Here is a 22,273-nt window from a genome sequence, read left to right as displayed (position 1 = left end):
TCTCAGTTTCTTAACTGGCGACCCGTCGCCATTTGCGAGAGCTCGTCGTGAAGGATCTGTTTTTTTGGTCAAAATCTTGACATTGACTCGTTTTCCAGCCTTCGGGAAACACCCGGCGCCTGGCTAGAGGCACATTGATTCACTTGGCGAGAAAGAGGAATCCTTTCAGGGGGTCTTGGCCCCGCGTGGCGAGCTTTCGTCCTCTCTCCCGACCGCCTCCATTTACTTGAGACGCCGCGATCGTGTCTCTCATTTCTCCTCTAGTGTTCTGCCGTCAAGATGTCGCCGTGATGGGGTCTCCGCGTCGGACAGAAATGAACCTGGGCCCTCGTCGCCTGACCCGCACTCACCGCAGCCCGCTCCCCCCCTCCGCTTCTCCGCTTGATGCCAGAGAGCTCGGCGGCTCTCCGCCCGGAGCTCGTCCCCAGCGCCGCCCGACGCGCGCAGCAGACCAACATGGAGAAGAACCCCAGCAGCAGCAGCAGCGCCAGCGCCAAGGTCCCGCCCCGCTCCAGCTCCGCAGGCCCAGCACCGGGCGAGTCTAAACCCAAAACAGGTGACACGCCCGCCGCCAGCCACTCGAATGTCCCGCGGTGTTGTGATCGAACCTCGGCCCGGGGCCCTGCCGGGGCCTCGCCGTAGCGCGGGGGGGGGGGGGGGGGGGGGGACCGTGTGTGTGTGTGTCATGGCTGACGCGTCCGTCACAACATCCGAGCCGCTGACAGACACGCGGAGCTGTTCTCCGCTCCCAGTTGTCACCTGTATGAATACATGAGGCACATTCCGATTTCAACGGTCAACTTTTTGCCCGGACAAATATGACCTCGCAACACGTTGCACCATTCACATGCTAACCTGATACACGCTCACGTGTGAATATGATAAATATAGCCCGACCGATATATCGGTTGGCCGATGATATCTGCCTATATTAGCCTTTTTCACGGACATATCGGTATCGGACGATATTTTAAGAGCACGACCGATATTATCGGCTAACTGATTTGAGCCTATAAATGTGCATTTATGTTTTTTTACATTTGACAGGTTCTATGTGTTAGGTTGCATTTGTATTTTCAATTTAAAGTTATCTATGACAAAGCTCATGGTTAAACTAAAACATCAAGCCTCAATTTCATGTCTTTGTCATAAAGGTTTGATAATGACATTTTAGGAATCATTGACTGATTTAAAAAAATGTATATATAAATATTGGCCAGTGTATTGGTATCGGGAATCATCGGCCCTCGAAAAAATCCATATTGGTCAGGCTCTACAACTAACAACGCTAAAGTAAAGTCTACATAGATTCTTAAAGGTGTGTTGACGTTGTCCCTGGCTTCAGCAACGGATAAACCTCTGTCCTCACTAGTTAATTTGTTAAATTCTCCAAAATACATTCATAAAGAACTCCATTCCACCAGCTTGATTTAAGTTGTTTGATTTAATAATAGATTTAATAATAGATTTATTCAGATGTGTTGACATGCCTACAGGATCCCACTGTGGAAAGTCAATGTTGTTTTTAACTTCCATCAGTTTCTGTTTAACGACGTCCAAATCATGCATCAGCAAAGTGAAGATGTTCTATTGGAGTCTAACAAGTCTGTGCCAGCGTAATTATTCATGTTTTTTTAAATTTCAATTTCAGAAGGAAAAAATAATGGAGGCTCCAAGCGCTACAGCCGCAAGCGTGAGCCCTCCTTTCCGAAAACCGACAGTGTCCAAGGCCCTCGCCGCACCAATTCACAGAAAAGCAAAAATTTTGAGAAGAGACCCCCCCAGAGAGGTGGAGGACGACAGTATGGAGCTGCAGGTGGAGGACGACGTGAGGAGGTGGGTATTTGTTGGAGGTTCCCCTTGTATTTAATTTGTGAAAACCACAATTTTCACGAGAAAAAAATTATAGCTATATGACCAATTGATAATGTACGTTTTTGAAAAGGAGCACAGTGTTTGCGATTCTAAAGCAAAACACGCTTTTTTAAAAATCACAACAACAACAAAGAGACAAGCTCTCTTACTGCCCCTTTAAGTTAAAATGTAATTTATTTCGTCCTCCTCTGCCTCTCTAGGTAGCAGAGACACGCCGGGCCGAGTTTAGCCCGGCTCAATTTGCTGGACCGAAGAAAATAAGCCTGAACCACCTGCTGAACTTCACCTTTGAACCGCGTGGAGGTAGTGGTGGCGTTGGAGACGTTGGCCACTCCTATTGGGGCCGCCGAAACAAGTGGGGCCACAAGCACAAGCCCTTCAACAAGGAGCTGTTCCTGCAGGCCAAGTAAGCAGCCGCTCAGACATCAGACATCATGTGACACCGAGAGGCGGAGCGTGTTGGGAGTCAACCTCTCTCTCTGTGTTTCAGTTGCCAGTTCGTTGTGACTGATGACCAGGACTACAAGGCTCACTTCACTGATCCAGACACTCTGGTCAACTGGGACTGTGTGCAGCAAGTGGTGAGTGCTCGCCACCGGTTGAGCTTCGCTGCCGTGTGCAAGAAACAAAGTCATCGCTCATTAACATACTGATGCATGATGTTGACAATCTCTTTGTGTCTTATCAACAGCGCATTTACAGTCACGAGGTGCCGTCTTGCCCCATCTGCCTCTACCCTCCTCTGGCAGCCCGCATCACCCGGTGTGGACACATCTTCTGCTGGCCGTGCATGCTGCACTACCTTTCTCTTGGTGACAAGAGCTGGTCCAAGTGCCCCATCTGCTATGAGGCCGTGCACATGGCTGACCTGAAGAGGTGAGATGAGAATGACTTAACTCTGGAGGAGTAAATCTTAATAAAAGCTAAACAATGAAACCACCCAAGACTATTGAAGCAGTAGTATATTTTGTATTAGAAGGGTATTGACACATCTAATGGTTTATTTCTTACTGCAGTGTGGTTGCTATGGAGACCAGGCAGTATGCAGTTGGTGATGAAATCACCATGCGCCTGATGAGGAGGGAAAAGGGGACTCTGGTGGCCATGCCCAGCTCTCAGTGGGTGAAGGTGGAGGAGCCTGTTTGCTTTGGAGGTGAGAGACCGGGGGGCGCCTTGGTTATTGAAGAGTTTGACGTGGTGTCATAAGATTGGCTAACAGTGAAACTAATGAATAGCAGTTTTTACATGCAGTGTTTTTATGTCGCAGAATAATTTGGTTTCTTATAAAAAAAATCTTGTCAGTTGTCTCTTGTTGACAGAACTCAAAGAGAACTGTTTCTCTTCTTGAGAAGTTATACATGTTTAATACCCAAAGGGACTGAACAGACAACATATAAATGTGTTGACTTGACATGTGTTCTCCAGATGCGTGTCTCAGCCCGTACTCCAAGCTGCTGCTGACTTCCCCGGTGCAGGTCCTGAGCCTGGTGGCCGAGGAGAAGGCTGTACTGCAAGTTCAGCTCAGCCAGGAAGACGATGCCCAAGGCTGTTTCATCCAGAGCGCTCTTTGTCTTCTGCAGGTAACCAAAGCTGTTGTTGACACTGAACAACTACATTATTTTGTCTTTAGACATTAATAAACCAATAGATGAAATGAGTGTAAGTATGAAAATAAAATAAAAACGCTGACTAACAAGTGGATCATTGCAATTGGATTGTCAATTGTCACACAGAATAAAACTAAACACAGACGAAGGCTGAACATTTAACTGACCTTCTCTTTGTCTGTGGTGTAGGAGCGAGAGGAAATACTGCTGAAGCAGCAGAAGGCAGCTGCAGCAGACTGCTTTGACTTATCCTCTCTGACTCTGGACGATCCTTCTTTTGAGGAGGAAGTGGTGACAACTGTCACTAGTGCCAAGGTGAGTGTAAAAAGGCAAATTATCTACACTTCTTTGGCGGCATGAGACAGTTCAGCCTAGGCATGGGCCGGTTTCAAGGTATACCACGGTATCGTAAAGCCACGGTTCCGAAACCGCTAATATTTCCCGTCATACCGTCCCGACGGTATGAGCTGGAGTAGAGTTTCTGGTCATGTTATCATTGGTCTACCGATCAATGTTTTGGTTGTTTCCAGTCGACTCTTGCTCTCTCACACATGCGCTGCATCCCTGAATGTTTCTAGCCATCACTAGGAAGAGCTGTATGTGTGAATGCAAATGTGGGACTCAGACTTCATCCTGCCAGATCACTAGTACAAAGTCTGTGTAACGTGATGTCCAATTGAGCCGATGTGCAAACAGATAAAGGGGCTTAAACCAGCTGAACCTAGAAAGAAATGCAAATTTGATTTGTTGATGTCACGAATATGTTAATCAGTATATCGCGGGTGCACAACAGTTTTTCGAAATCCTCTACCATACATGATTCAGCCATATTTTAGGTTTTGACCTAATCTTGTTTGTCTGTATTGTATCTATTGGTGATGGGGATCAAATTCTTTTACTAATTACTGCCTGTTCTTCCTTCCCAGCCTGTGCTGCAGTACGCCTCAGCATTTGATGACGAGGTGGAGGAGCTCCCAGAGGAGCTCCCAGAGGAGCAGCCAGGGCTCCCTGAAGGCGTTCTGGAGAGCGTGCTGGAGGAGCCTCCTGAGGAAATGATGGAGGCTGACCCAGAGCCCCAGATTGACGTTGAGGGCCTGGCCGACCAGGCACAGCCGGGGCGTCCCTCGGCCAGTGTGGTGCACGGGCCCTACTACTATTTCTACCAAGGTGGGTCACTCTCTGCTCTCCTGGCCACCGAAACCTGTTAAAGTAAATTTTTTAATATTGGTTCAAGCTCATCTGCTGTAAGGGGAATATCACTTTTGAGGGAAACTGAACTTCCTTATTGTGTAAGCACAAACTGATTGATGTATCTCACTTGAGCAAGTCATGGGACAGATATTGTTTGGGTATAAAAATGGATAGAATACTTAGAATATTTGTACCCCTCAATACAATGAAAAGTGTTGTCCAAAGCACAGAAAGCCTTTTTGTCTCGGCTGTATAGGCAGCTGTTTTTCTTCATGTTTAAATGTTGCATGTCGCTCCCTCCAGCTGACGACTGCCAGCAGATGTTCCTGCATCCCGTGAATGTACGCTGTCTGTTGCGTGAATACGGCAGCTTGGAGGCCAGCCCCGACTCCATCACTGCCACAGTAGTGGAGATCGTGGGACACACGGTCACTGAGGTCAGCAAACGAGGAAACGCAAATCACTTTCTGTTACCACAATTTCAGTGTAGCAATAGTAGCAGGGACCTTTATAGCACTAATTAATATATTTAAAACTCATGTTATTATTTCTTAATTCTAAACTCTGTTACTTCTTTGGATGATTTCTTTTGTGTGGCTGCAGGAGATTCGCCGTCGCCATCGCTATCTGGCTCATCTGCCGCTCACATGCGAGTTCAGCATTTGCGAGTTGGCCCTGCAACCACCGGTCATCTCCAAAGAAACCCTGGACACATTCGCAGGTTGGACACACGTTTTCCTGTTTTCAGCCTGTATGGATTCAGCTGCGGCAAAGAGATATTTCAGTAAATATTTCCCCCCCAAACTTTTCAGACGACTTGGAGAAAAGAAAGCGCCTGAGGCAGAAGAAGGCGAGGGACGAGAAGCGCAGAGAGAAGCGAATTGAAATGGAGGAAAACACAAAGCAGGGCAAATGTAAGTACACCGGAGCAATTAACAACACAACCTGAAAACGATTGTCCAGAAAGACGTAGGAAAATCCATCTCTCCCTCACAATATACACTTGCGCCTATGTGTCTCAGATCCTGAGGTCCATATTGGACTCGAGAACCTTCAGCATTTCCCAGCATTTGGCTCTCCGCCTCACAACAGCAGCCACCTGATGCAACCTGACTTCACCTTTGCCCCTCCTCCAGCTCTCAGCAGCAGCCCCTCCTCAGGTAAGAGCAGCTTCTGCACTTTATTGTGCCATATTGTCACTCATCGGCAAGCTGTTTATGGTTTTAGATGAGAAATGTGAATTGGGCATTTCATTTACTGTCTTAGATGGGATGAGATTCCCGAGTCTGAATGGACAAAGCCCTTCACCCACCGTGGGCAGTGTGGAGGAAGACTCCCACTGCATGTCCTTTGCACAGGTGTGTATGGCGAGCACACACGTCACCGTTCACTCAAACTCCCCCTTTCATAAGGGGCGAGACGTGAGATGATTGAAGTGCTAACGTTGTAGCACGCAACTTCTGCCCTTGAATTGGTGTGACCTTGACTGTGTCCCGTATAGATGCTAAGAGATGGGAAAGCCAGAGTTGATGCAGGGCCCAGGATCACTCCAAAGAAAGGTAGAGCCAGATTCCAGATGGTGTGGTTGGCTTATAACGTGACACTTTATTATTATGCACCCAGTGAAAGACTAGATTGATGCGGTAATATGCTGTACGTTAATTCTAGCATCGCCTCCTCTCAAATTTGAAAGGTCAAGATAACACTGATATCCAGGCCATTGGTGGATATTAATTTTATGTTGATATTCTAATACCTGCATGGATTAGATTTATGTGCACAATATGTGTAATTGAATAAACAGCTCTGTACTACAATCTGCCAAATAATTGGGTTCTAATAAGTTACCTCATGTTTGAGTTCTAAGGCTCAGTCTGTTAATATGTTGACAATATTCTTGAATAGTTTTTCTTGACAGGGTTGTCATAGTATTACATTTTGAGGTAATACATTTTTTACCAATCCTAATTTTTCAAAATTAATAAACTCACAACTTGTTAACTTGATAGTAGGTTATGCTGCTGATTACAAATGATTACATTTCCTATTATATTCATGGATCACTTATGCACTTTCATTGCCTGTATAACTTTTATTGATTTGTACAAGTTGCACTCACTGAATATTGTGCAAGTAAAATTTCCTGTCAAACCTGTTTTTTTAACAGCGTGAAGGCTCCTTTAACTCAGCATTGTGTCTTGTGCCGTGTAGATATGCTCCTAGCTCCACCAGCCGCGGACAGCGATGGAGAGAGTGACGGGTCAGACCGTGTCCCGGTGCCCAGCTTCCAGAACTCCTTCAGCCAGGCCTTTGAGAAGGCACTTATGCAGCTGGACAGCGGTCCAGCTCCTCCTCCACAACCTGTGGTCGACCCAGGTCTGACGTCTATAAATTTGCATTCACTGCATCAAGTTTTTTTTTTCTTAAGTCACTTGTGTGTGTTCTTGGACTTGCACTCATTCTCGGGTCCTTCTCTTTCAGATGAGAAAGGAGGAAAGAAGAAGAAGAAAAAGAAGAAACTCTTGTTCAGCACATCCATGGTTCACACAAAGTAGACAACACTGAATTTCATTGAAGCATTCTGTATCGTCTCTTGGGCCGATCTTCCCCACCGCTTGTGTTTTTACCTCCATGCAGATCTTTCTTGGAACTATAAGCTATGACAATAGGTTCTAGTATGTAGCCAAAGTTCATGCTGCTTTAGTCATTGTTCCATTGGCTTGTTCAACAGTTTGGGTGTGACGCCTTTAGTTTAATTTTTCAATATTTTTTGTTTGATAACTAGGTCAAAGCTTTGCAGCAACAACTTGCCCCAATGGAAGCCATATAGGGAACAGTTAGCTCAATTGATAATTAAATCGATCCTATAACAAGATTATCATGTTATCAGGTTTTTCATGGCTCCAGACTTTCCTGAAATTGACTCTGAGCATTGCATCTGGGACCCATGAGTAATATAGATGAGATAATTCTATAGGGTGCTTTATATCACAGTAGCAGTCAGCCAGCTGCAGGTACCCTGCACCTTTGAAATGTTTCCAGGATACTCGGTGCTCAGACCTGATCAGTCTGGATCTCCACCTTACCACAGATGAACACTTAAGATGTGTTTTATCACGTTAATAATTTGGGCCTGCACGCCATCTGCCTCCAAGCGGATAGATTGTCTGGATTGCTGCTTTGAGATCTATACCCTAGTATTTCGTAACTGCAACAGGAATACTTACTGATCTAATGCCACTCTGAGGGAGTGACAACACAGTATTATTAAAGAGATTAGTTCTGTTGTTTGAACAGAACTCCAGTATATTCTGCCCTGTTAAACCATAAATACAAACTTTCTCCTCACTCATCTTCTGTTGTAGAATGTTCACTAACTTTTAACATGGCTCCCCCAGTTTAGTTTCAGTGTCGAAAACGTGTGAAGTTGGTGAAACTGCTGACATTTAAAGAATGCTTGTGAAACCTGGAGAAAGGAGAATTACATTTTTTGCTTTGATTTGAGGGTTTCCGTTATCCACCTTTGAGTTTGATCCAGTTCATGGGCTAGTGAATGTAACTAGTCTGTTGAAATGAATAAACATTTATGCACAATCAACAAAGTGACTGTTTGTGTGATTCTGCAATTAGTTAATGCAATATATGATTATGTTTTTGGTAAGGTCAAAAACTTGGAACATTAGCTGCTGTATTACGGATGCAGCGTTTTCCTTTGTCCGCACGGGGGCAGTCCTGATGAGCTTGAACTTTTCATTCAGATAATACATTAGCAAAACTCTTAATTCAATATCAAAGGAGTCTAATTTCGCATAGCGGAAAACCAATTAGATTTATATATACCTGCGATGGGATTCTCGCCCAATCACATTATCCCATTTTCAGCCTAGTGTCAAGCCCCAAAGATTAGACCAATTACATCCGTTCAGCGCGACATCAGACCGGAAGTCGTGGGGATTTGCCTTTCAAACAAATAAGTTGGGACTGAATTTTTTTTTTTATTGGCTGCTCACCAAAGTATTAAGTAGTAGATTTAAACAGTCGACGCAGTAATGTACGCTTAGACATATATTAATGCTCCCTTTTTAAACTTTAACATATCGGTTTGGCCCTAGTGTCCGTCCATTTTGTGTCTGTGCTACACTTTATTTTGAAGGTACAAACCGGAACACGTCTGTCCTGACTCTCGCGCAGAGGCCAACCGTCTCGTCCGGCTTGTCAACAACACTGCAACCTGAGACGGGACAGAGAGCAAGCCCGTTGGCTAGCTCAGTTAAAAAAAAAAAAACAGCCAAGTTAGCCACTCCGCTAGCCACTGGCTCTAACCAACTGGCGGAGGGTCCGCGTTCTCCTGAGAAAAAAAATTGGCCACAAGTGTGTCGCGTTTTGAAAGTTGCGTCGACGCGAGACGAGGCGACGCGACGCGACGCGGACTTTCCTGCTCGGTGAGTTGTGTTGTGTCTGGTTGGGATCAAACTCAGTCGTGTTTCCATTTTGCGAGCTTCGAGTGGTTGTTAGCTCGCGGCTGCTAACGCGCATGTCCATCCTCTTCACCATTAGACGGCTTTGAACCGCGTCGCGCTCCGTCGACACTCGACCCCTGCTCCGAGCGGGTCGACCGAACTGGACCGGCCGGGTTGTGTCCGTGACCCCGGGGCTCGGTGGTTCAGCAGCAGCAGCAGGAGGAGGAGGAGGAGGAGGAAGAGGCGACACTTGTTGCTCATCCCTCACCGGGACAGACTGAGTGTGAAGGCAACAGTTACAGGTGCTCGTGACGTCATTTAGATTATTGTATTAACATCTCTCAACTGTATTGTATTTACTTCTTTTTGTTGTAGTAGTAGTAGTAGTAGTAGTGGTGGTGTTTGTGTGTTACATTAAATCTGCCCTATTGTTTGACTGTGACACACTTACAGGTAATCTTGACTTTAATCTGCATCATATTTATTATTAATAATGATTCATATCACAGACACTGCACACCATCTTAGATGACAGCAGACATGTGTGTCACGAGAACTACGCGTTGTCCCAGAAATGATCGAGATCAACAACATTATCGTCCCTTTAGGAGCATTTATTTTGATACTGAATTGTGTGAGCTCGCTGTATATTGGCCCTACATGATCTTTTGTTGCTGCCGCTGAGAGAAAAGTCATCCAGAGTTTAGACTTGTGTTTAGGCCTCCGACAGAACAAGCGATCTGATCACGTGGCACCTTTTTTAGAAAAATACTGAGAAATCCATATCCGGTGATTTATTAATCATAGGACAGGAACAGATGAGAGGACAGAAGCAGCGAGACTTTGCTGGACTGATGTCGACGTTCATTCTCATGTCGACAAACAAGTAGACACAATGACTGCTATTCATGCCAATAAAAATGATTGAGTTCATATTCGCGTATCGTACGACAAGTCAATAACGTAATTCTCGTGACAGGCCTGACAGCACACGACTTGTGTTGCAGCTGTAGATGTTGTACTGTCACAGTGTGGATTGTAATTTAAAGCTTTATAGTGTGAGAACCTAACTGAGAAGAACTGTACCTTGTTGATATATCGGTTTTATGCCGTCGTCTACGTTTAGACGGTTCCTTTGTATTCCTTACCCCGTACCGCTTCCTGATAGAAATCAAAGTAGTATCACTTATTTCCTCCTCAAGATGCCCGCCAAGTCTTTTGAATCCCCACCACACTGTCCGTGTGCATCGCGCTGCGAGGGAGGCGTCTTCACTGTTGTTGATTTTGGCTTTTCAGTAATGAAGTTTTGTGCCCCACACAATGAATGTTCAGCATTCCATTTTGGCAAAAGGCGTTTCCTGTCAACATCTAAGTTTCCAACATTTGAATCTTTGGTAGACCGGCACAAGTCGCTGTGTTTTCTCAGCATCGTGTTTTTTTCTTCTTCTCCCGTTTCTAAATTAGACTTACGGATTTTAATCATTTTAACAGCAGCAGCTGAGTAGTTGGAAATCAACTATTGTACATCATGAGACTCACAGAGAAGAGTGGACACATTAAGGCATATTTGTATTTATAGCTCCGTCACAGATTGAATTTGCATCAATATGCTACATGTCGTCTTGGTGAAGGCAGGTAAGCATTGGTAAAGAGCATGATGCCAATTTAACAGTGGGAAAAGTTCAAAATGCTATTTTTGGGGCGTTCAGTTAATGACTGTCCTCGTGCATTTTGTTGTCTGGACACATCAGTGTGAATGTTTGGGTGTGACAAATACTATTGTGTACTCCTGTCAGAGTAAACACTGTCATCTGTTTGCTCCTGTACGGAGGCGTGAGAACATCACAGCGAAGAAGCGTCTGCGCGTTCCCGTCGTGGCTCTGCTGTGATTTGTCCACCGCAGATTTAAGCGCAGCAGTCTCGATGAGTGAAAAGCTCGCTTGCTCTGTTGACACAAAGTGTTTTCCCTCTTAGGCTCCTTCCACTCCTTCCTCCTTTGTGATATGACATCGCCGCTTGGTGGGAACAAAAGCCAGAGCTCGGCGGCAGACGGTTGACATCTGGTCAGGTGAGATGTGCGCCGCTTGTTCGCAACATTTTTTCCAAAGGAATTGTTACTGTTCTGTAGTGAAGTGTCTCAACACAGCAGCAACATGTGGAAAGCATTATCAGACGTGTAGAAGGAGCCTCTTAAAGGGCAAGCACACAAGTGCTAGAGGTTTCATTTTCCATCTTCAATCTCACTATAGAAACAGCTGACACACAACTATCGTTGTGTGTCAAAAAGAACGGAGACAGGTGAGATTGGATGATTTCATTTATCAGTCTGCTTCTTACGACTGAGGAGTGGGTTAGCGATAACCATGTAAAAGCTCCTGAGGGGAGGGGCTGAATCTTTAATGGCAGTGTGGTGTGAGTTTGCAGTGGAATCCCCCCATATTCCCTGCCTGTGTCACAACATGAACAAGAAAACAAGGACTCCAGCCCTTCCCCCACGAATGAATTCATTTGATAGATTAGAATTTATAATGTCCGATAAAAAAAATGTTTTTTTAAGAATGAATGTATCACAACGCCACTAACTAAAAGTAAAAAAATCCAAAAATTAAAAAAAAGAATAGTTTACAAGATAACATAAGATGTAGCTTTATTGATCCTCAAATTTGATTCGGCAGCACAAGTTTTGCAGTACAAGCAGAACATGCAATAAGAATAGAAAACAGAATCTAGGGTATATATAATATAAAATATAAAAAAACTATATGCAATAACTTATACTATATGCAATAACAATACACACCGTACGCGATAAAGAAAACAGAGCAATGTGTAAAAGGGTAAACAAGGTGTGTAGCCAAACAAATGTAGTGTTATATAACAATAGAATTTAAATAAATGACTCCATCCTGTTTAGTTTTGCCAGCTGCAGGCTCCTGTTGTGCATGTTGGCTCGCTGGGACACTTATCCGTTGTTAGTGTTATTAGTAATAGCACGCTCCTAAAGGCCATTTTAACTCTTCATAGGAAAAAAACAACACAGGTCTGACTACTATTTTTAAAGATGGCTCTGTTCTCAGTGTGCCATGACAGTGTGGCAGGGAGCCAGCATTTATAATACCGGTTTTTATTATTCACACCTCTGCCCTTTCTGCTGTGTTATGTCAAAATATCTTGCACTTTAACCTGCGAGAGTGATCGATAACTTGTAAATATCTTTCTCTCTTAGGTGTGTAACTGTGGTGCAGTGTGAGACACTCCCCAAGACAAAGTCCACAGTCATGGCTAGATAGAGTGAGTACTGCGTGCAGAGCCCTGGTTGAGCGCCGCAATGTTAAAAATGACCATACATCAATTTTGTTTTGTTTTGTGATCTTTCATTTTCGCTTCAAGGTGCCGTTGAAGACGATGGCCGCTCAGGTGGAGGTTCAGACTGGGGAGGTGGGGCGGACGATGGCGGGAGGACGTCTTCACCTGAATCCTCTGACTGACTCCAGCAACAAGGGCCTCGTCGAGATCAACCAGTCCCATATCATCACCCCAGAACCCAACAAACCTGTCCCAGGACCCAAGCCACGACTCACTCCTAAACCTTATGCAGTGGATAGAAACCCCACTATAAAGCCCATACTCGCCCCTAAACCCCAAACCAAGCCACGGCCAGAGTCCACTCGCTTTGTCGGATACAAACCAGAGCCTCCGCGCATCCCAAAACCACAGCAACCAGTTGCCACTGTTAAACCCCGACCAGTGTCATTTAATCCCAACCGTCCTGCCTCTACCTCCTTCAAAACATCTAATCAGGTGAACACAGGACAAACGACCAAGCCAGTAGTCCAGCCATTTAAACCAGCCCCACCTTTTGACCCTGGAGACCCTAGCAAGCCCACTCCTCCTGTGCCAGCAGAGAGGCGGAAATCTGGTGCATCAAGCTTAGGCTATTCCAATAGCCTTAAAAATCTCCCTGCTGCAGAGTGGTCTGGAACCACTAAGATGGAAGACGAGAAAGACAAGACAACATCCAGCAAAGGCGGGGCTTCCATTACCAGAGCCAAGTCCATGGGCTTTCTTGCACAGGTAGGGCAGGAGGAAGAAGAAAAGGGAAAAGTTAAAGCCGAGGGAGCTGTGCCTCTGAGGCCCCAGCCGAGAAGCTCCAGGCCCAGACCTGTATCAGCCATTTTCCTCGACAGTCCAACCAACACAGAGGCGCCGGGTTCTTCCCCCCGCTGGGTTGGAAGACGGCCGCTGTCGGCTGATCTCACATCCAGGTTTGAGTCCATCGGTCTTTCTCTGCACCGTAAAAGTCCGAAGGCAAACACCAAGGAGAACACCCCCGAGGCGACGGTACTGCCACAGAGCAGAGAGCAAGAGAGAACCCCGAAGAGTAACACACTACAAAGCGCTGATGTCGTAGCCAAGCCTGCCCTCTCAGACCAAAGCAACAAAGAGACGGAGGAAATGGCCGCGAAAGAGTCTGACGAGAATAAGCGTGTGGTTAGCATCAAGTCACGAATCAGTCTCCTCCTAGATCCGTCCTCCACCCCGGGAACGGTTGCTGCAGTCCAAGGCTCAGATCTTCAGTCTCCAGTGCAGCTGGTCCCTGAAAAGGAACCGCCGGTGGGTGTGAAGAAGCTCATCAAGCAGCTGACCGAGGATACACCACCAACTCAGGGTCCCATCGTCAAGCCAACACTAAGGCCCCGCCCCTTGCCCCTCGACCTGACCAAAAGGTAAGAGCTTCTCTAAGTGTCTCCTCAGGTTTGCTTTAGACCCATGTCTTTGTCCAGGAGTCCCATTATCATGCATGGCTTTTGTCTTGTGTGATGCATGTTCATCAGGTTTTCATCCGAGTGGTCACCCGACTTTGGCAGTGTTCCCCTCAGTGAGGCAACAGACCACCATGACATCACCAAAGATCCTCAGAGGAGGGTAAGAGAGGGACTAAAGCTTCTTAGGATCTACTTTCTGTTGGGCTCAGTCTGTTTAGCAGGCACATTATAATAACGATAAAAAGTGCAGCAGCGCAGGGCTGATGAAACGCTGTCGACCGAACAGAGTTGCATTTCAGCGTGTTTCCTGTCATCTGTCAGTATCCAAGATGCATAACATAATAAAAGAACACAATGGGCCTCATGCAAGAACCGTTCGTATGAACAGATTTGTTCTTAAAATGTGCGTACGAGTGATTTAGTAGAACACCTGCATTCACCAATTTTCTTGTATTTTACGATTTCTTTCAAGTGCAAACAGATTTTACGAGTTGTCCAGACCTGTCGTAGGAATCACTTTAAATACTGTTGTTAATCAAACAAGTCCTCCCACTTTTTTTTCATCACTTCATCACAGCAAGTATACATATTTAAATTACTGTTAAAAAAAAATCATATATATATATTATATACCTCGTTTTGTTAACATCAGCAATTCGAATTAAAATATAATTCTACATTCATTCATTCATTCATCGTCTACCGCTTTATCCATTTAAGGGTCGCGGGGGGTCGCTGGAGCCAATCCCAGCTAACATTGGGCGAGAGGCGGGGTACACCCTGGATAGGACGCCAGCCTATCATAATTCTACATGTCTTCATGTATTCATGTACCTGTTAAAAGTGTTGCACATGCCGTTGCAACCTCACAGGTTATGGCACGTATTTGTTCATCCATATCAGTGATGGAGACCTCCTCATCGATCGCCTCGTTGTGGCGATTGTCTTTTAAAAGCCATTTTCATATCGATGCATTTCCTCTTTATTTCAGTGCCAGTGCGACTCACAGGTGACTCACTTATCACCCGGTGGCTGCTGGTTATGAAACGTGTAGAGAGGAGATCACTGGAAAAAAGGGTTAGCACAGAGAGGCTCGGATTACCACCTCTGCACCACACCCTCTGTTATGAGGCCAACCCAGAACAAGGGGATACCATTTCTACACTGACACTTGCTCACTCAATCACTTAAACTCTTTTGTCTGATGTTTTTTCTCCTGTTCTGTTGTCAAGCCACATTTGCGCTGATGTTTTTTGTTGTAAAACGTGTTTTGGTTCAGAATTGGTATTTAAAGCTTATTTTTTTTAATAGTGTACAAATGGTGAAAGAGTTTAAGAGAAAAGAGCATCAGTTGCAAGCTTGCTGCTATCCCTTAGTAATTCTCCATAAATACCTTTATCTTCTCAGAATGAGGAGTTGACTCCAAAACCCATCGACCACAGGACGTTTGTGGATTTAAAAGATTCCCAAGAACAGCTCCAAAAGGCCGCGCCACCTGAAGGGCCTGAGGCAGGACATGCATGTGGTGCCACTTCTGAGGAAAGTGGCCCCAGCGGTGAAGTGCAGACAGTGCGAGCATCCTTGTTTGAAAACGTTGTGGAGAGGCACAGTGTGCAGATGGTGGACGAGGACAAGCCTGTAAACAAACCCAAGGATTTGCTCCGCAGCCTGTCATTCAAGAGAGGAAGTGGCGAGGATGAGGGAACACTGGTCACTGCCACTTATAAAGATCCTTCATCTCCGCCAAGTCCTCTGCGGGTGTCGCACGCCGTCGACACGGTGCAGGCTGTTGAAGAGAACCGGGCCGTGAGTGAGAACGTCCCGTCAGCGCAGTGGGAGGATAAGGCGGCGACACTGCGCTCCAGGCGTTCAGAAGGGAGCAGGCGGGCAGTAGAGGGGACTGGCTCAGCAAAAGCAGAACCAACTCTGGCGGTGGCGCCGGAACCGCAGACCCGATACCTGAGAGTCGGAGCATTGCCAAAGTGGACGACTGCAGGCCACGGCCAAGACGCAGGTGTGGATAAAGGTATGCTAAACGAATCCCAGATGGAAGGAGGCCTGGCTGTGGATAAAGAGAGGCACAGAGAGGCGGAGCAGGAGGAAGTGGCTGCAGGACCTAAACGTTTGAAAATGCTGCAGGCGGAAGAACAGCATAAACCCAGGGCGACATATTTCGCTTTGACCGGACAAATGCAGGAGCCAGTTTCTCCTATAGATGCAGGAGCACACATGGGGGACACACTGGGGCCCTTTGATGATTTCTCTGTGAGGGCGGCACTGGGGGGCTCTCAGGGGAAGATACTTCCTGTTCGGAGGAATCCATCGTTAGATGAAGCTTTTGGAAAAAACGCTCAAGATCAATCTGAGGAGCAGATGAGGAGCCACGTGTCACACAATGAGATAAGATCAGCATTGGATGGACAAACAGCAGAGGATGCGATGGAGCTTGGAAAGAAAAGGGAGACGAAAAAACACAAAGGTATACCGAGAGATCTCCAGAGGGAAAAACAGAGACAGCTTGAAATAGAGAAACAAGCACATTTAGAATTTGCACGAATGAAGGAGCGAGAGATGCAAAGAGAATTTGAACGGGAAAGACAGAAAGCTTTCGAGAAGGAGAAACAAGAGTTTGAGAAGAAGCAACGAGCACTGGAAAGGCAGAGGCAAATAGAGCTTGAAAAACAGAGACTGCAAGAATTGGAAAGGGAGAAACAAAGAGAACTGGAGAGAGAGTGGCAACAGCAACTCGAGAAAGAAAGACGTCAACAATTGGAGAGGGAGATTGAAAGAGAGAAACTGCAAGAGCAGGAAAGGGAGAGACAGCGTGAACAGGAGAGGCAGAGACAAAGGGAGGAAGAGAGGCAGCGAGAGCTGGACAAGGAGAGACGGCTGCTGGAAATCCAAAAGGAGAAGCAGAAAATGGAGGAGTTGGAGAGACAGCAGCTCTTAGAGTTTCAAAGACAGAAGCAGAGAGAAAAGGAAAGGCAGCAGCTTGTTGAACTCGAGAAGCACAGGATTAGAGAGAAGATGGAGAGGGAAGAGGCCGAAAAAATAAAACAGATGGCTCTTGAACAGGAAATGTTAAGACTGAAGGAGCTCGATAGAGAAAGGGAACGACAAAGGGAGATGGAGAAGGCGCGAGAGAAAGAGATGGAGAGGGAAAAGCAGAGAGAGCTGGAGAGACAGCGACAACTGGACGCTGAGAGACAGGAATTAGAGAACCAGAGGTCGAGACAACAGGAGAAAGAAAGGCAGAGGAGGGAGGAGTTAGTGAGACTCATGGAGATGGAGAGAAGAAGGCTGTTGGAGTTTGAAAAACAAAAGCAGGCAGAGAAGGACAGACAACAACTTTTGGAGTTTGAAAAACGCAGACTGAAGGAGAAGCTGGAAAGGGAGGAGGCGGACAAAATGAGGCAGGTGGCCAAACAGCAAGAGGCAGAGAGGCAGCGCCTCAAGGAGAAGCAGAAGAAAGAGGAGCAGGATCGGGCGAGGTCGGAGTCGTCCCCTCTTAGGCCTAAAGTGTTGGACCTGGACTCTGTGCTCCGAAATGAACCTTTTCCCAAGGCTGCTTCTCAGCGCAGTGACCTCGCAACGCGGTGGAAGGAGCCGTCTCCGAGAGTCGAAGAGTCTTACAAACCTGCCATCCTCGACATTGACGCTTTCACCTCCCAAACCCAGTCCTCCCCCAGCAGGGACCTGGTCTCGGGTATTCAGGGAGTAGAGGCTGGGTTTGGGGCAAGGTTACTGCCTACACCAGAGAGAGAGATTAGCTGGAAGGTGCCATCACACACTTCAGTGGGCTTCTCAAGCCCAGTGTGGACACAGTCTCCTCAGGATCCGTGGGAGCTGCGGCCTGTTGAGATGTCTGTGGACAAACCTGTCGCCGAAACCAGAAAACCTTCGCACATACTCAGCCCAGAGCAGCTCCTCCTCCGGCAGGGGGAACGGCTCCTCTCTCCGCAGAGGCACTGGTCCGCCCCGGTGGACGATCCCATTCACCCGGCCCCTTTCCCCAGCATAGACGCCAAACCTGGCGGCGCACCAGGTGCGGTCGAGAGCAGCGCCCCCGCGGATCAGATGTGGTCCCTGAGCGAGGCACAGCCTCACGACAGCAGGGGGGAGGTCTGGAGCCAGAGGAGATCCCAGGGGTCCCAGGTGAGTCAGACATACTCACAACTATTTCAAAGAGTGTTGAAATCGGTTGGGTTATATTACTCTACTGTACTTTTATATAGAAATCAAAGGCAAGGTTGACAATTTAAAAGTTGGGGAGGGGGATCAAATGGGTAGATTGTGACACAGTACAATCAACATACGGGCATATAGCGACACATTTTTTTGGGGGATCTTTGCTCGGAGTCTGGCAACATTAGAAATGTCCATCGCTCAAAGTAAATTCTCACTGCCAAGTCTCGTGAGAATTCCGCTTTAACTGTTTCAGTGAGTTATGAATGGGACAGAATCTATGCGGGTGACTGTGGCTTAGCAAGGGTTGTTAGTCCACCAACCTGAAGGTTGGCAGCCCTTGGGTAAAAATTGCCTTTGGCAGCTCATCCGACAGTGTATGAATGTGTTTGAATGTGATAGAAGAAGAAAAAAAGCGCGGTGAATTGCAGCACTGTATGAATTTGTTTGAATGCCGGACCCTATACGCTCAGTACGCACATTGCGTAGGGCCCCGCAAATTAAGGAAGGCCCCGCCTCCCCCTTATGTCAAAACAAATATAATAATAGAGGATGAAATGTAACTATCCTTCATGGGGAGGGAGAAAGAGAAAAAAAAATTACTGGGAAACAAGAGGGCCTTCGCCAGCCTAATAACAGTTAGGTAAACGTGTGATCTGGGGTGCATTCGAATTGTCCTTCCTCTCTACTATTCCTTGACCTCAATGTAAAACGTCATTAGGTCAAAGAATGCGGATGTTATTGATGCGTCTGCCGTGTTGAAACTACAAACTTTCTGAAGATTGACTACAAAAAACCCAGCGGCTCCATCAGCATGTGTCAGTGTTTTACCACCGTGTGACATCAGATGTAAATGATTCATATGTAACAGTAACTTACATTATGACATGAGTCTCTTCTTGGTCATATTCATGCTCTTCTTCTTATTCTACTGCTACTTCTGATTAAATTGTTTACGTCCGTGCATGGTGCGTCACGCTAAATATCGGTGCCGCAACAAATTGTGGGGAGTCTATTTCTCTTTTCCTTTCACATAGGAAGTCCAGTGTACCCTATGCTAAAGGAGATAGAAAAGGAAGCATTGAAGCACCTTTCCTATGCATTTAGAGAATCCGAACAGCTCTTATCGTGGCTGCTGATGAAATACTTCCGGGTCACGTCAAGATTTAGGAAAAGAATAAAGTGCTCATCCAGAGTCCGGACTGTGTGTATTCCAAAAAGGGAACTCACCGACACTTGTTACACTTTAAAAATTGCAGCTCATGCGTTCACATTCTCGTGCACGAAATGAAACTTATGATTAGAAAACAGCAGCAACCAGTGAGGACCAGTCCAGACAATTTATAGATGTGATGGCTCTCCTCATAGGCGCACATGATTTTAAAATGGACTAATGCAAGATGGAAAGCGATTGATTAAGATTGACTAATGTCCAAACATGTCGATGAGCAGGTCATAAATAGTATTTTACATTTGAAATGTATTTAAGGAAATCTGGGGGTAGCCAGTTTGAATGGGCCTGATGGAGCTGATGACATTTATAATTAAAAACATACAAACATTGTTATCTATAATTTACTGTTGCTTTGCTTAAATTTGTCAGTAGAGTGTGTGCTTGATTGTCAGTAAATACTGTTTGTTTATACCTCATTCTTTTCTGTATACTGTAGATCTATTTATTCTTAGAATGACTAGAAAAGCGCTATATAAATACAGTCCATTTAGCATTTATGCACTCACAGTATTTTTAGTACACTCAAAATCCAAGACATTGTACACTTGAATTCAAATGATCAGTATTGTGCGACAAATTCACTTGTTGTCAATACAGTGATAAACTGTTATTCTCTCTACAAATAAATATTTGAGTCATTGATAAATAAATCAATTGTCTGTTGGGGTCAGTAACCTAAATAATCTGTCAGCAACATATAGTTCACATTAAAAGACAAATAGCAGCCGTTCCTGTCAAGGAGCTAAAATCGGCTTTGCACGACCGCTGGATGCCAAATGTTGGATTTTACATTCTTCAGAACATTTAAAAAAATTGGCAGCGTATTTTTGTTTCCTCCACATTCTCACCTAGTTCCCAGTGTGCAGCCGACACTGGGAACTCTCGCGGTAACGTAATGTGTCACTTCCGGTTGTTGTCGCTTCTGTGAACTGTGTTTATCCACCGCTCCTCCTCGTCTCTCTTTAACACTGCGGTTTCCTCTAACTATTGGGACAACTATCTGCTCCACTCTCCCTTGTTTAGTCTAAACACTCACAGATCTCTTCCTATTTCAGCGACTCGCTCGCTAACTCACAGCGGTTGACACGCTCTTATCTGCACTCCTCACCGTAGCTTAGCTAGTTAGCTTTAGCAGCTAACAATGGCTTCTTCCTCCCCTGCTGTCTCCTGCTCTGTTTGCTCCATGTTTAGTTACTCCTCTGCCTCCTTTAGCGACAGTGATACTTGTAGTACGTGTAGTTTGTTTGCTCGGATGGAGGAGATGTTCAGTCTGTTAGAAGCGCGGCTCTGCACCGTGGAGAGTAAGTCGTTAGCTGATACTGTTAGCCAGTCGCCGCTAGCCGGTGCTAGCCGCTCCAGTGTAGCTTCTTTAGCTCCTTCAGATCCCCCAGCAGCTCCCAAGCAGCCGGGAGGACAGGGCGGCTGGGTGACTGTCCGCAATAAGAGGCATAGTCCTAGACTGAAGCCCACGGTTCACCACCAACCACTTCACGTTTCTCGACACACCCGCTGAGGAAACAACTCTGATCATTGGTGACTCTGTTTTGAGGAATGTGAAGTTAGCGAAACCAGCGACCACAGTCTGTATCCCAGGGGCCACAGTCTGTATCCCAGGGGCCAGAGCAGGCGACGTTGAATCCCACCTAAAACTGCTGGCTAAGGATAAACGTAGATATGGTAAAATTATTATTCACGTCGGCAGTAACGACACCCGATTACGTCAATCGGAGGTCATGAAGATGAATATTGATTCGGTGTGTACTTTTGCAAGAACAATGTCGGACTCTCTGGACCCCTGCCCAACTTGAACAGTGATGACATATATAGCCGTACATCATCACTAAACCGCTGGTTGTCGAGGTGGTGTCCAGATAACAATGTGGGCTTCATAGATAACTGGCGCACCTTTTGGAGAATTCCTGGTCTGATGCGGAGAGACGGCATTCATCCAACTTTGGATGGTGCAGCTCTCATTTGTAGAAACCTGACTCGGTTACCTAGATGGTCAAACCCGTGACTTTTCAGAGTTGGGACCAGGAAGCAGAGTTGCAGTCTTACACGCTTCTCTCCGCTTCTATTACAGCAGTCACCCCCACAAAACCCCATAGAAACTGTTTCTGCCCCACGACCACTTCAACTATCAGCCAGAAGAATATGTTAGTTTAATTGAATCAACACCTCCCTCTTATAATAATACTCATATTCCTCGGACCACAGGCCGAGGAGGAGGAGTAGCAGCAATCTACCAAGCAAACTTATTGCTTAACGCTCGACTTAACCATAGTTTTAACTCATTTGAAAGCCTAACTCTTAGCCTCCTTCACCCTAGCTGGAATTGTCAAAAACCAGTTATTGTAGTCGTTGTTTATCGACCACCAGAATTCAGAATAGAATTCAAAATACTGCTCCTAACCTACAAAGCCCTTAATAATCAAGCTCCATCATATCTTACAGAGCTCCTAGTTTCATATTATCCCAATAGATCAGTTCGCTCTGTAAATGCAGGATTACTTGTGGTTCCCAGAGTCTGTAAAAGTAGAATGGGAGGCAGAGCCTTCAGCCACCAGCTCCCAGTTTGTGTCAGGGATGCAGATACCCTGTCTACATTTAAAGTTAAACTTAAAACCTTCCTTTTTGATAAATCTTATAGTTAGAACTGCTCAGGTGTTTAATAAACCATTTCTTTATTATGCTGTTATAGGCCTAGACTGCTGGGGGAACTTATATCTTGAGCATCTTTCTCCCTCTCCCGTTCTCTCCTTCTCCCTCTTTCTCTCCCTTTATATCTCTCTCCTTCTCCCACCTTTTCAATCTCTCTCTCTCTCTCTCTCTGCCCCCATGTATCTACATTACATGTCACTAACTCTGTTTTCTCTCTCCCCTAGTAGATCTGACCCCAGATCTGCAGGATCCAAACCTGTCATTATTATTATTACTATCATTATTATTAATAAC

At 45.8% G+C, this 22,273-nt stretch overlaps 2 protein-coding genes across 4 annotated transcripts in view; both read left to right on the top strand.

The window, feature by feature from the left end:
• Positions 1 to 18: 18 nt before the first annotated feature.
• rnf10 (ring finger protein 10) lies at positions 19 to 8,271 on the top strand. Its single transcript, XM_035640135.2, has 17 exons — positions 19 to 556; positions 1,652 to 1,836; positions 2,076 to 2,281; positions 2,366 to 2,456; positions 2,567 to 2,751; positions 2,892 to 3,028; positions 3,301 to 3,455; positions 3,672 to 3,797; positions 4,409 to 4,649; positions 4,977 to 5,110; positions 5,277 to 5,394; positions 5,486 to 5,587; positions 5,696 to 5,833; positions 5,940 to 6,031; positions 6,175 to 6,232; positions 6,885 to 7,049; positions 7,155 to 8,271. The coding sequence occupies exons 1-17, from the start codon at positions 385 to 387 to the stop codon at positions 7,226 to 7,228; spliced, it is 2,379 nt and encodes a 792-aa protein (XP_035496028.1). The 5' UTR covers positions 19 to 384; the 3' UTR covers positions 7,229 to 8,271.
• A 648-nt stretch (positions 8,272 to 8,919) lies between these two features.
• Positions 8,920 to 22,273, top strand: part of si:ch73-138n13.1 (titin homolog) — a 31,506-nt gene continuing 18,152 nt past the window's right edge. For 2 of the 3 annotated variants that reach the window (XM_035640134.2, XM_035640132.2), the window contains exons 1-7: positions 8,920 to 9,115; positions 9,231 to 9,435; positions 11,108 to 11,201; positions 12,360 to 12,424; positions 12,524 to 13,860; positions 13,969 to 14,059; positions 15,307 to 18,054. In XM_035640134.2, the coding sequence (XP_035496027.2) occupies positions 12,539 to 13,860; positions 13,969 to 14,059; positions 15,307 to 18,054 (4,161 nt within the window). In that variant the 5' untranslated portion in view covers positions 8,920 to 9,115; positions 9,231 to 9,435; positions 11,108 to 11,201; positions 12,360 to 12,424; positions 12,524 to 12,538. The remainder of the gene's footprint in view (positions 9,116 to 9,230; positions 9,436 to 11,107; positions 11,202 to 12,359; positions 12,425 to 12,523; positions 13,861 to 13,968; positions 14,060 to 15,306; positions 18,055 to 22,273) is intronic. The other variant, XM_035640133.2, reaches the window with a different exon arrangement.

This window comes from Scophthalmus maximus, chromosome 3 (assembly GCF_022379125.1).
Source record: "Scophthalmus maximus strain ysfricsl-2021 chromosome 3, ASM2237912v1, whole genome shotgun sequence".
NCBI lineage: Eukaryota > Metazoa > Chordata > Actinopteri > Pleuronectiformes > Scophthalmidae > Scophthalmus > Scophthalmus maximus.
The sequence above is the reverse complement of the archived record's forward strand: the minus strand, read 5'-3'. Positions and strand labels throughout refer to the sequence as shown.

Bases quoted from the DNA above. Each gene is read 5' to 3' on its own strand.
- rnf10 (XM_035640135.2), top strand. From the start codon at position 385: ATGCCAGAGAGCTCGGCGGCTCTCCGCCCGGAGCTCGTCCCCAGCGCC. The intron at 2,282-2,365 runs GTAAGCAGCCGC...TCTGTGTTTCAG, and splicing joins GAGCTGTTCCTGCAGGCCAA to TTGCCAGTTCGTTGTGACTG. The intron at 2,752-2,891 runs GTGAGATGAGAA...TTCTTACTGCAG, and splicing joins CACATGGCTGACCTGAAGAG to TGTGGTTGCTATGGAGACCA.